This window comes from Nesoenas mayeri, assembly GCF_963082525.1.
Source record: "Nesoenas mayeri genome assembly, chromosome: 5".
NCBI lineage: Eukaryota > Metazoa > Chordata > Aves > Columbiformes > Columbidae > Nesoenas > Nesoenas mayeri.
The window spans coordinates 24,779,624-24,792,883 of NC_137548.1; the positions used below are offsets into that span (position 1 = coordinate 24,779,624).

A 13,260-nucleotide genomic window follows, 5' to 3' on the forward strand; every position below is an offset into this window, starting at 1 on the left:
AAGAATGCCCACTACAGACGTGGTGGGTACCTGCCTGTCATTAGCAGTAAAGTCCAGTCACTGCCATAACATTTATTAATCTATAAAGAAAAAAGACCTAGGTCATGTTGATGCAGTGCGAAATCACTAAATCTGCTGTGCTAAATCCACTAAATCAAAGGGCTGTTTCCCAAGTGCTTTCACTGTGCCACCCAATGCCAGGTACAACCAACAACTTTACAATATCATCTCAAAGACTTCTGCATAATCCCTGGGCACACACACATGCAGTCATCAATTTATGCCCCTACACCACAGGCTATATTGGAGTTTGTTACCAATGAGAGTGCAACACAAGCAGTTTTCTGTGACAGTTAATTTCCACCCACTACTATAGGTAAAAATCCTGGTTGAAGAAAAAATTGTAAAGCACAGTAATAAATAACAGCTCCCTTTGCTGTTCATGCTTACACTCTTGTAATTCCCCGTTTACCTGGGATGTGCTTTGCCCAGCCAATGATCACCACCAGTTCCCTGTCTGCCAGGTCACAGAGGGTTGTCAGGGCTTTGATGTCACTCTCCGGCATGGTTGGATCGGGCATAGCATAAATCTTCTCTGGCTCAGCCACCAGCAAGTGAGAGACGATCTTAGTCACTGCACATTTCAAAGGAGAAGTTGTTGTTTTATCTCTCATGACATAAGGTGTCATAACAGCCCTTTCTAGAATGACCTTCCTGGCATAAGACAAGACTATAGATCCCATAGGACCTCAGAAATGGTTTTAGTCACAACAGGAGAAGGCCATGCTGCAGCTACACAAGCTATAGTGATCTGCCCATGCGGAATCAGCTCTGTACAGGGATGACAGAAGCGGGAGGTTACTCTAAGGTTCTCAGCCATTGTCTCAGGTAGGCCCAACAAGGGGCGGAGGAGGCAGGAATAATCAGATGGTGGGATATGGAAAGCTTTACAGAACTATGGGTAGTATGGAAAAGAGAAATCAGCATGGGACCAGTTTTGTTAACATAGCTTAGATACAGGAAAAGATCAGAATATTAGTAAATGGATTTACATAATCTCTTAGGAAAGGTCTGATATTTAGTCCTAGGTACAATGAATACAGCACCTGGGCTGTAACTCAGGCGTACATAACCTACCTCTGTACTATGATCATAAGAAAAAAATCCTAGTGCTGGTGACTGATACAGGAATCAGAATTGGCAACTGCTCCATTGAACGTTTTGGAAGACCAATAAAAAGAAATTTAGTGGTTGCTCAGAGGAACACAATCCAAGACCAATACATACATGGCTTTTTAGCTGGAGGAGGGATCTGTAAGCTCAGATAAGTGCTACTCTCAGAATCCAGCCTCCTTTTATATTTCTGACGGCCTCCACGGACTCGATCCAGACGAACACCTGCAGGTAAAACAAGATAAATCCTCATGATTCCTTAGTGCCACAGGGAGCCTTGAGATGCAGATGCTAAAATTTGCTAAGTAAGATGTTGCCCACACTCCAGGGAGCTTCCCTCTCCCAAACACTTAGGATCTCAGCCGAACCCAGCAATCTCAGTAATATCAGCTAGACTGCCTCCAGCTCTAACCATGCTGCTGTGCGCTTTGCTTTTATTCAAAACATTAATGAAGACAGAAATTAACCCATTCAAACTCCTGAATCATCATCAATCTGATAGGCAAATGAAAAGCTTCAGACCTCAATGACCTCTAGATGATCTTGCTTTTACAAGGGAAAACTTTGAATGTCAATCAAACCTGCAGTTACAAAAATAAGCTTTTAGATTGTTCTTCAAAATGAGAAGTTAAATGTTCTGTGACCTCTCACTGTTTATATTTGAAAAAAGTGACCTGTAGCAAATAGATTATGAACTCCGAATTCAACAAAGATGTTCCAGCCTTGATCAAGTAAGGCAGCTGTAATAAAAGCAGAACCCAAATAAATAGAAACAACCTCTACTACAATAAAGCAGCGATAGAGCTGAAGTAGGGAGACACTGAAGAATTTGTTGTGGTTCTTTCAAAATCCAGTGAATCAAACTGCAAACAGCACACTGAAAACACGCCCCAGTGAATGGGAGGCACCAGTGACTGTCACCATGCAAAAAAACCATAGCAGCATGAATAGACCAGGAACAGCAGCTGAACTGCTGTATTAGTACAAAATACAACATCAAAAACAAATTGTAAAAAAAGCCATAGATATTTGTCCAATTATCAGTTATTTCTGACTAGCCATATTGTGTCTGGTAATCAGTTCTTGTGAAACTGGGTAACTTAGTCTTGCTGGGAAAAACAGCTATTGCCAAAAAAACCCAAAGAGTTCAAGGTAAATGGGGGAGCATTCAAGTAGAATAAAAATTTGAATTTACATTATACAAGTGAGTACTTAGAAACACACATGAATTTATCCAGTCTGATCACAGGAAACAATTATGTGATACACTTACTAATCACATCAAGCCATGAATATTTTGCAATCAATCCACTACATAAACACAAACAGCTAAAAGCAAACACTCCAAATCAGTTTTGAAGTGATGCTTTTTGAACAACTTGTACACCTGAAAAAACCTCCAGTCTGCTGACAAATATTCTGCCCTAGAAAGAGGCACACGTCTGTCACTTACACTGTGTGTTTCAATGCCACATTTGTTTACTGTGTCATGGAAAAGAGAAAGATTTTGCTCTAATGCTCACACCAGCCCCGCCTGCCCCACATGAAACCGTTACCTGTCCCAGTGTCTAGATGCTGACACCCTTCACAGCTGGAGCACCCAAACCATCTTGACTGACGGGCAGTACCACCAACTCCCCAACAGCAAAAATAACCAGCATTAGCCAGGCCAACAGCACTCAGTTATACAGTTGGACAGCAAAATTCCTCTGGCAGCAGCAGCACCCACATGGAGATCCAGGTGGCATTACCTGTAAGCCATGGTGTGTGGGGACAGAGGCTCAAAGGAATGATATTATTAATGCCATATAGCATTTCTAAGAGTCCTGCTGCTCCCGTTGAGCAGGAGCAGCAGGAATGAGCAGGCCTGGAGCTCTCCAACGCAAAGGAACTGCTGGTGCAAGTGGCTGCTATGGGAGGACAGCAGACACTGAAAATTAAGAGAGTCAGGAATGCTCTGTTCAGAGATTATGGAGGAATCCAGAACAGGCTGCAGGACTTCAGGCTTGAATCACAGCAGCCCAGGACCCTCGCAGAAGAGTCACAATGGGGTCCATTCCCACACGCGAGTGGGAAAGATGTCATTGCTGCAGGGAGACACCATTCGCAGTCCAGGAGAAACAAACACACAGCCCGCTGGGTGCTTTGGCTGGGCAGTTTGATAAGCAGTGGGATGGGGCAACTGGGGAGACTGGGAAGGGTAGGGAGGAAATGAGGAAGGAGCTCGTTTCCTTCTCCCAAGGAGAGGCAGGCCGTCCTCCAGTGCTTGGCAGAGGGACGGCTGCACAGGTTGCAGCAGTATTAGGGACCCTCAATCAGATTATAAGGACACAAAGGACTTAAGTGCATTAAAAAAATATAAGAGAGATGCAGAGCGATTTACCCTCCATCCCTCCTTCTCTCACTGAGCAGACAGAGAGGTCTGTTTGGCCAAGGACTTTGGCTTGTTAATTTTGAACAAGTGTTTGTCCTCCTCTTGTTCCACATCCTGTGCGACTCTCCTTGAGGCAAATGTTGTCAATCAGCATTTGCAGAACCACTGTTCTACCCTGTTGTCATCGCTTTGGCTGCAGAGCCGGCGAATAGGCTGACCCCTATGAAGCGCATCTCAGTGCCAGTTGCTGAGTGCAGTGACCTGCAGGTGCTACAGCAAACGAGCATTTCAGCCCCCAGTCCCTGACTGTGGCACTCCAGACATAACCATCATGGCAAAATCCCTTCCCCAAAGACCTGACAGCCTAATAGGTCATATCTAGATGAAAGAAAAGGGCATGGCCAAAAATCAGGATGTGGTACTGAGCTGTGGTATTGAGGTGGCTTGTTAATGCCTGCTGTTCTACTTTGCTTTCCTCGGTGGTTGATTTTAAGATAGGCAGGCTGGTTACAATGCAGCTCTGAACAGGACACTAAAGGACATTAAAACAGATGAGGAGTTGCAGTGGGTGAGCTCAGAGAAGCAGCATGAAGGAAAACACTAAGCAGAGAAAAAACAGAGGGGGCTGTAAATTGAGATATGAATGGAAGTAAGAGTGTATGGAGAAGGGAGATGAGAAAGAGAAGGATGAAGTAAGACTGAGTGGTACATACACTGCAATCCAAAGGGTGGATTTCACACCAAATGTGCAGTCACCTGAGCTTTAACTGTAAGGTACACTGGCCACTTATGAGATGTAGCTGGCTCATGCTGAAGACTCTTGCATAGGGTTTGGTGCCACAGCCTGAAAACAAGGCAGCAGCTAGAGGAGGCAGTTGCCTTCCAGCTCCTGCACGAACATGTCACACATGGGTCCTGACTGGCCAGTTCCCAGGAGAGAAGGCACTAATCCTACAAAACTGCCACCACCACAAGCACCTGTGGACCTCCCTTCTTGACAGTATCAAGAAGGAGGGGCTGCTAGAGCAGCAAAGAAGGGAGGGCTTACATACACTATGTGAGATGCAACAGTATAGGGCAAAGTTTGGGAAGTAACACCCCTTGATAACTTACCTTTCTGGCAGCTGCTTCTTCGCAAATGAAGGCTATCTGTGCTGGAAATAGCCCCTTCTCCTCCCACTCCCCTGTGTTGCAAAGAAGGAATTGAATTTTGTTACGTTTTGAGGGATGCTGCAAAAGCTCTGCCACCCCATCTGACCTCGGTGTGGAGCTGACTCTGGTGTCCACCGCAGGGATTGAGTCCCAGCTCACCAGCAGCACATTCTCAGCTCCCTGGCCTGCCTGAGCCCCCTCTGGCTTCGCAGGGAGGAGGACAGAGCCAGGACTTGCGCAGGACTTTTCAGCTCAGCATCCTGCCTGGGGTAGGGATGTCAGTTTTCTAAGCGTCCTGTGGGTGCCACTCGTGTTCCAAGCACTTTCGCAGCGCGGTCTGTGCCAGCACCAAACCTCTGCAGTGGAAGAGCTGTTCTGCTGATCTGTTCAAGCTCCCTGCATTTCTGTCATGCTCCTCTGAGAGACGTCTGCCTGACAACTTTGGGATCAGATGTCCCCTTGCCGACTTGATAACATCAGGCTTTGGGTTTTTTTTCTTGATGGAAGTAAAATAATTCCAGCTTTTTTTAAAAGCTGGACCCAGGCCGAGTCTGTCGGAAGTAAAAATAGCCGAGTATGCAGAGGCGACAGCACACAGACTCAGGTTTAGTTTCTCTTTTATTTTCTGGGGACTAAAAATAATCTTAAAAGCTCTGTGAAGCTAAGCCCTGGCCAGTGCAAAATGCAGTCTAGGCCCAATATCAGCTGTCGCGTCAAATTACTAGCCTCACCTCACTTTCCATCGAGTCCTATCACATGCTCATGAATTGATGGGAACAGAAAGATCTATCTTGCCAAAAGAGCTAACAGAGGAGCCAAGCTACACAGTTTGCACGGTACAATATGTGTCTAGACCAAGAAGGACATGATCAAAGGGAACATAGGACAAGTGCTGGCCAGGGAGCAATGCCCACGGGGCTGCTTTTGCTGAGCTTCCCTGATAGCCAGGTCCTGTGCCCACTGCCCACATAATCCTTGAGCTGCAGTTTCCGTATCAATGCAGGCAGCTTGCTCTCCCAGGGTTTGAGCTGGGGTGGAGCTCTGCAGCTAACAGAGATGCCCTGTCCCCCAGGAGCTGCAGTCTAAAGTACATAGGTTTGCACTGCCCAAGGAAGCTGGAAGGTGTAGGCTAAGAGCTGAGAAGAAATGAAAGAAGAAGGGTTGTACTCGAGATATCTCCTATAGAATTTCCTTCTCCCTTTTTGCTTTGAACTTCAGGAGAGACAACAGGATGTGGTGATGGGATGAGTAAGCCAGGAGGAGGCCTAGCAAGGAAACAGAGCTTGCCAAGATGGGGAAAGAAACAGACTATAGGGAAAAAAAATCTCTGTCTAATGAGAGAGAAGAGGCTGCAACCTGACCAGGTTCTTTTGTTATTCTGAGATTCCAGCATGGGAAGGGGGAAAGACCCCTTTATACCACTAGGTCCTTACACTGCTGCAAGAAGAGGCCAGCCTCCGGAAAATCTCCTGGTAGATAACTGGTGCAATTACTCAACTCATTTGAAACACAGGAAAGCGACTTGAGGATCACGCGTGAGCATGGGCAGAAAAGTCCAGTGACTAGCATGGTGCAGGTCAGCAAGCCTGGGAGTGACACTTGCAATGGGAGAGGGTGGAGAACAAGCCTGGGAAGGGGGTAGTGGAGTTGCAAAATCCATCTTCTGTGTTACAAGGACCTACAGAGAGATTAGATCAGTTCAAGCAGGATGTTGCAGCCTGCTCCACGTTTTATGTTTTCAGGGATATGTTAGTCAGGTTGGAAAGCTCCTTTGATGTCTGTTTGGCTAAAGAGTTCCTGGACTCAGAAGGATAGTATAGTCCTGTGATGCCTGACGATACCTGCTACCATAGGCTGTCACACGCCTTGGAGCAGTGACACAAGGTGTCCTTGCTCCTCAAACACAGAAACTCAAGCAGCATGTCCCAGGTGGTTGGTCCAAAGCATAAAGGATCTGGTGTAACCCACACAGCTTGCAAATAACCCTTCTCCCCCACCAATGCCAGCTGCATGGCTGCCAGCTCTGCAGAGGTGTTTCTGCAGCATTAGCCATTTTTGTCTCTCAAATGTACAGCTTCCTTCCCACGCTGAGCCCCCTTTGTATCACCCCTCAATCACCCTGGAAAGTCAGGAATTAACAAGGGCTTCAAGGACAGACAGTACCTGTTCAGCTCTCTGTAATAACCCTCATACACTCACTCTGTCTGTGTTCATGGTCCATGCAAATGTTCTCTTTTGATGCTTCCCTTCCCAACCCTGAAAACAGTCTCAAGTAGGACAGCAGGAAAAGACAAAGGATGCCTTTCACAAGAGGACATAAAAGATGACAAAGCCCCAACTTTCCAAGAGGTAGTGCTCAGAGCTAAATCCCCAAAGGGGTGTTTCCTGCTTAGAGGAACCTGTGGCCCTGCAGTGTGTGATTTAACTCACCTTACTTTAGACTTGGATAGCTCACTTCTGTGCACCTCGGCTGCCTTGACAGTTAACAGAGAGAAGCAGGCATCTCCACATTAATCTTGCCAGCCAGACACTTACCTGAATAGAACTGATGACAGATACTTCTCTCCATTGACTACCAAGTGAGCCCCTGCAGGGTCAAACTCATGCTTGCTCTAGCCCACTTTTCTGTCTTGGTCTATTTGGATAGAGTGTATGAGACTTTTGTAACAGGCAGAGGACAATAAGCATGGACCAAGAATCAAATTTTTATATATGTGGCACAACAGAGAGTCTCCACCACTGCAGGGTGTGCAGCCTGCTGGTGACAGAGATCCACAGAGGTGAAGGATCACCCCCACCAACATGGCATGCTGCTGCTTTGGCCAGCCTCTTAGAGCAACTCCTGCTTAGGCCTTGCAGCTCTGAAGTCTCCACTTAAGTCCCCACCTCAGCAGTGGCTTTTTCAACACTAAAAATAATAAGTAGACACTAGTTCAATTCTTAAATTAGAACAGCTGTGCCAGTCAATCCTGAGTAAAGACCCACTCAGGATACCCTGCAGCCCAAGGGCTGGCACAGTCTTTGAAGGTGAGTCAGGGGAAAGGACTGAGAATCTCGGCAGAGCTGAGTCACTGGTGAACATAGGTCACCAGAGGCTGTGAAAATGTTGATGCACATGCTTTAAGTTACTGTAGAGCACACAAAACCACAGAATCACAGAATGTTAGGGATTGGAAGGGACCTCGAAAGATTGTCTAGTCCAATCCCCTGAGAGCAGTGGGAGATACATTCAGTTGCACCCCACTCCTGCCCACCTCAGTGAATCTTACCTACCATGTTGTCAGAACTGCCTAAAAACTTAAGGTCTAAACATCTCTGGATGGTTGCAGCTTTTATCAGCTTCCTCTTTTTCTGTATGTGTTATAAAAGCACTAAGAACAATTTCTTGTGACAGAATGCACAAAGTGTTTACCATAAACCTGTGTAGAGGTGATGCCTCTCTGAATCCCCACAGATGTACACTGATAGAGCTTGGGCTTCATATTTAATAGAATGGAGATTAGTTAGGTATGGCAAGAACCTAGGCAGGTTAGCAATTCAAAATGAACGGGAGGAACCAAACTAAAGAGATTCATAATCCACTAGACTGTAGGGTGTGTCCTGGATGCACCAGTCTTACAGCCAGAAAACAGATACCAAGTGCCAGCAGCCCAATGTGCACTTTGTGGACAGCCCACTCACTGGAAGCCTCTTTGGAGAATCACCATCTCCTTGCCCAAGGCAGCATGTGCTCTGCGTCATGCCACCACTCAGCCCAGCTCCAGCCCTGTCACCAATGCTCAATTTATGCCTTGGAAAATAGTTGGGTGTGGATGATACAGACAACAAGATGCCACTCACTGCACCTGCAGATCCTGTTTCAAAGGCCAGGGGGTTGCCTGTCTCTTTTTAAACACAGGGATATTTTACAGAAAAAAAAAAACCTAAACCAAAACAAAACCAAACAAAACATTTTTCATTTGGATGCCTCCAATAGTGGTATTTCTGGCACTGGCTGGCAGCAGAATACTCTGTAAATACAAAGCCATTAAATCACATGCAGCAGCAACCTGATCGGGGCTGCCTTTTAATTTCCTGACATGAGCTGGCCACTAACCCAATTACCCAGAATCCCCGGAGGAGCCCTCATCCTTCCCAGGAAGCACAAAGCAAGAGCCTGAGCATATTGCAGGGATGTCAGCTGAGCTTTCACTGAAATCAAATATCTTTTTGAGAACACGTGGTCTGGAAGACTGGATGGGGGCAGGAGGGAGAGGTTGCTGGAAACACTTTGCTCCATTGAGAGATTCCTTCACTTGAAAACAGAAATGAAACACCCTCCATTTGGTTATGTCACTGAAAAGGAGCTCTGCTGTTGATTCAGTTATCTGGATTTTAGTGAAGGACGAAGACAAAGTTACTAAATGGAAGGAGTTCAAGATTGCCAGTGCTTGTAATCGCTTGTTTAGATACTATTAATAGATGACTGCACCCAATTTATAACATCACAGAGTCAGGCCTGCCCAGGGTGACAGATTTGCTTCCTTGGGAAACATTTAGGACATCAGCCACTGGCTGCAGCTGGTAAGGCAAAGAGCAGAGTTAGGAGTAAAGCCTGGTAAAGTTCCACTGGCTACAGGGTTTCCTGATCAGCCAAGTCTTGAACAGGAGGAGCACAGAGTTCATACACAACCACTGCTGAAAACTGGAGATTACAAACGCCACTGTCTTTGAAGGGGGGATCACCTCCAACATTCACAGAGATGCAGGCACTTAGGCAGCACAACAATCATCAGGTTGTTGCAAGTTCCTGGGAGACTGGGTATTCCCAAAGATACCAGGGACATGAAGGAAAGGGGAACATTTAAGTGGAAGATGAGCTGAATGAACTTTGTGGCTCTCCTCTGTTCACTTCTCATTCATATTTCACTATTTGGCTTTTCCAGCAATTACTACATCAGAAATTAGATTAGACAGATAGGAGTCCAAGAGCTTGGGGGATTTGTAACAAAGAATTTGGGTGTCCTGTTGAATTTTAACAAGTTCTCTAGCATTTCTCATCGACATGCATTAGCAGCCAAGGCACAAAGCCTGGGAAAGGAACAGTTGTACCTGTATGCCACAGCAGATACACTTCTGGGAAGAAACGGAGTCATGTAGATAGAATAAATCATATGCCTTTCCTGGATAATTGCCTAACCTCTCTCACCTCCCTTTCCTGCATGCAGATTGAGACTATCTTCTTCTACCTTCTTTCCTTGCATTTGTAGACTTCACTCTCATCACACAAGAAACAGCTTCTGGGTGACTCCTGAGAACCAGGAGCCTGGGCCAGAGGACAACTTATCTTCAAAGACATTCAGAGTGGGGCAAAGCACCTTGTACAGGGCAAGATTCCTATCCTGGGAATTCTGACTCCTGCTTTTATGACAATAAATGCATGTAGATCTGGAGGACTCCAGAAATGTGACTTTCTGAAATAAGGTATACCTTATCTACCACAGGACATATACCCAGGGCCCTTTTAGTCTTTGCCTTCTTCCTTGGAAGCCAACCAGTGATGTCTGCTCAGAACGGGACAGAAGTCACTCACACATGTCAGAAAGTTACTCTGAGGCCTCAGCCACGAGCAGAACTCAGCACTGGTAGGGAGCAGAAGACAACCGCTCTGCAGCAACATAATTCTTATTAAAAAGGAAAACAAGACTCAAAGGCTGGTGGAATAATGGATGACATCTCTGTGCCTGGATGAGATTTTCAAGCAGTTATTTTCTTTGCTGTTTGGTTTGTCACAGTATGACATGACACAGGAATGCACACACACGCACTTCACGAAAGCATTATGGACACAGCGTTTCTTCCTTTTCAGAACTGTTTATGCCCCATCTGGGTCTCTGCACATGTGCCGGCACAGAACAGGGAACAAAATGGGGAATACCACAGATTTAGAAAAAATACAAGTGAGATTCCATTGAAGAAAAAATTCTGCAGGGCTTCCACAACAGTAAAGGACCAAACACTCAGACAACAGCTAGTGTGCTCGATTTGGTATGGTTTGGTATGTCCAGTATTGCCTCTCCTCTGCTTGTCTGGCTGTCATTACCACCCAAAGACCAGATCTGTAATGAGAGGCCTGGACATCCCGTTACACCTCACCTGTTATCCTCATCTTCCTCCCATGATCTCAGAACATCTCCCTTTTATGAACTGACTGTATTGGGCTCATGTGGCAAGGTTTTGGCAGCAAGGGGCTGCAGAGGTGGCCTCTGTGAGAAGACACCAGAAGCTGCCTCCATGTCAGACAGAGTCAGCTCCAGACAGCTCCAAAATGGACCCACCACTGGCCAAAGCTGAACCTGTCAGTGGTGCTGGTGGTGTGTCTGTAATAACACATTCAAGAAAGGGTAAAAAATGCTGTACAGCAGCTGTGAGAGAAGAGTGAGAAAATGCAAGAGAAACAGCCCTGCAGATACCAAGGTCACAGAGGACGGAAAGATGTGCTCCAGGGAAGTTGTCCCCCTGCAGCCCATGGAGGTCCACAGTAGTGCAGATATCCACCTGCAGCCCGTGGAGGATCCCACACTGGAACAGGTAGACGTGCACTGAAGGAACCTGCAACCTGTGGAGAGCCTGTGACAGAGCAGGCTCCTTGTAGGAGCTGCAGCCTGTGGAGAGGAGCCGATGCAGGAGCAGGTTTTCTGGCAGGGACTGTGGCCTGTGGGGGTCCCACACTAGAACAGTCTGTTCCTGAAGGACAGTACTCTGTGGAAAGGATCAGTGCTGGAGCAGTTCTTGAAGGATTGCAGTGTACGGGAAGGACTCATGTTGGAGAAATTAATGAAGGGCTGTATCTCGTGGGACAGACCCCATGCTAGAGCGGCAGAACAGCTCAAGGAGGAAAGAGCAGCAGAGATGAAGTGTTATGAACTGGCCACAAAGCCCCAGCCCCTACCCATCTGCTCTGCCTGGACAGGGAGAAGACAGATGTCATGAGTGAGTTGAGCCTGGGAAGAAGCCACAGTGGGAGGAAGTTGTTTTCAGTTTTGTTTTTATTTCTCAATATCCTACTCTCTTACTAATTTGCAATAAATTAAATTAATGTTCCCCAAGTCAAGTTCTGCTCATGACAGTAACTGCTGAGTGATCTCCCTGTTGTTACCGTAACCCACAAGCTTTTTCATCATATTTTCTCCCTCCTGTCCTGCTGACGAGGGGAAGTGAGAAGGCAACTTGGTGGGCACCTGGTCAACCACCCAAGGTCAACCCACCACAGTGGTAGACAGAAGGACTGACAGCACTGTCCTCGTCACGGTGCTATTCTGCAAGGTGACACACAGGATTGTGACTTCAGAGAGGCAGCAGAGGCTGTGAGGTCACATTTAACCAGCCAATGTCCAAAATCAAACCTCTGAGCCCACTTACACAAGCCATGTATCATCTGAAATTACATCTACCTCTTGAAGACAAACAAATCGCTATAGAACAGAAATACCATGGGTGGCTAGAGCATGAATGGCAAGGGTATATTCTCCCTAAAACTGATAAGGTATATTAAGGTTTTAAAAGAGACCTACCAAACCACTATCTATCCATCATTCTAGAGAGCCAGAGAGATCTAGATCTACTTTGTAGAGCTCAAAGAGCTACACTTTGTTCATTGTGGGCACAAGACAGACAGTGCTGGGAGCAAAGAGAGGCAAAAGGGTGGCCAAAGGCAGGGATGCCCAGCTGTGAACCATGCCTCTCCTCTGCAAGTTGCACAGAACATTTTCTTTAACTGGCTAGGCATGTATGTAGATATTGCCTTCCCCATTTGGGATCAGCAGTATCATAGGTTGCTCAGGTTTACCTGATTTTGGCAGAGCAGGAGGGCATGCACTTCTACTGGATGAAGCTGTGAAGATGCCCCATTTCCTGCACCCTGCAGGCTGGTGCTTCAGCAAGGCCAAGAGCAGCAGAGCACAGGTTTTCTGGGCATGGTGCCTCTCCACAGAGGCAATGGGACTGGAGTCCGCTGGAATCCTGGACTCCAGATTCAACAGCTTCCTATCTGAGCCTGCTAGTGAGGGGCTAATTAATGCTCTCTGGGGGCACACTCCACATGGAAGGGGAAAGTGAGAGACAGGCAGCCAGACAGGCCAACACTCTTGACATCTGAGCCAGTTGGGCTCCGTGGGCAGAGCTTTCTGCCTGCCACCTTCCCCAGCGAGTCTCGCCTGCCCTGCAGCGTCACGCCAGGAGAACCTGAGACAGCAAAGCTCTGGTGTCCGTGCAGTTCCCTTGTTGCAATGCATTGATCGGAGCTCTCTTAAAGAAAGTGGCCTGGATATCTGAGACACCTATTGATTGCTCCATCGGCTCTCTTCCTGCCTTGATCCTCATTCACTCGGCATTGCCTGAATACCCTGTGCTTCTGTGTTAGGGGCAGTCTCCCCAGATCTTAAAAGGCTATATTGACAGCTGTTTGTCCAGCTACAGCCCATGTAGGGAGGAGAAGATGCTTGGTGACCCTCATATGTGCTACCCAAGGGGAGGACCGAAGTCTCTCCTGCAGCATCAAGCCGAGCATTTCAACTGTAAGG

At 46.8% G+C, this 13,260-nt stretch overlaps 1 protein-coding gene across 1 annotated transcript in view; it reads right to left on the reverse strand.

Annotated features, from left to right (window-relative positions):
- ESRRB (estrogen related receptor beta) overlaps positions 1-13,260 on the reverse strand; it is a gene marked incomplete at its 3' end in the record, with an annotated part of 84,757 nt that overhangs the window by 12,019 nt on the left and 59,478 nt on the right. Inside the window, exons 4-5 of the mRNA XM_080346036.1 lie at positions 1,288-1,398; positions 473-634 (exon numbers count right to left, since the gene is read on the reverse strand). Coding sequence (XP_080202162.1) covers positions 473-634; positions 1,288-1,398 — 273 coding nt within the window. The remainder of the gene's footprint in view (positions 1-472; positions 635-1,287; positions 1,399-13,260) is intronic.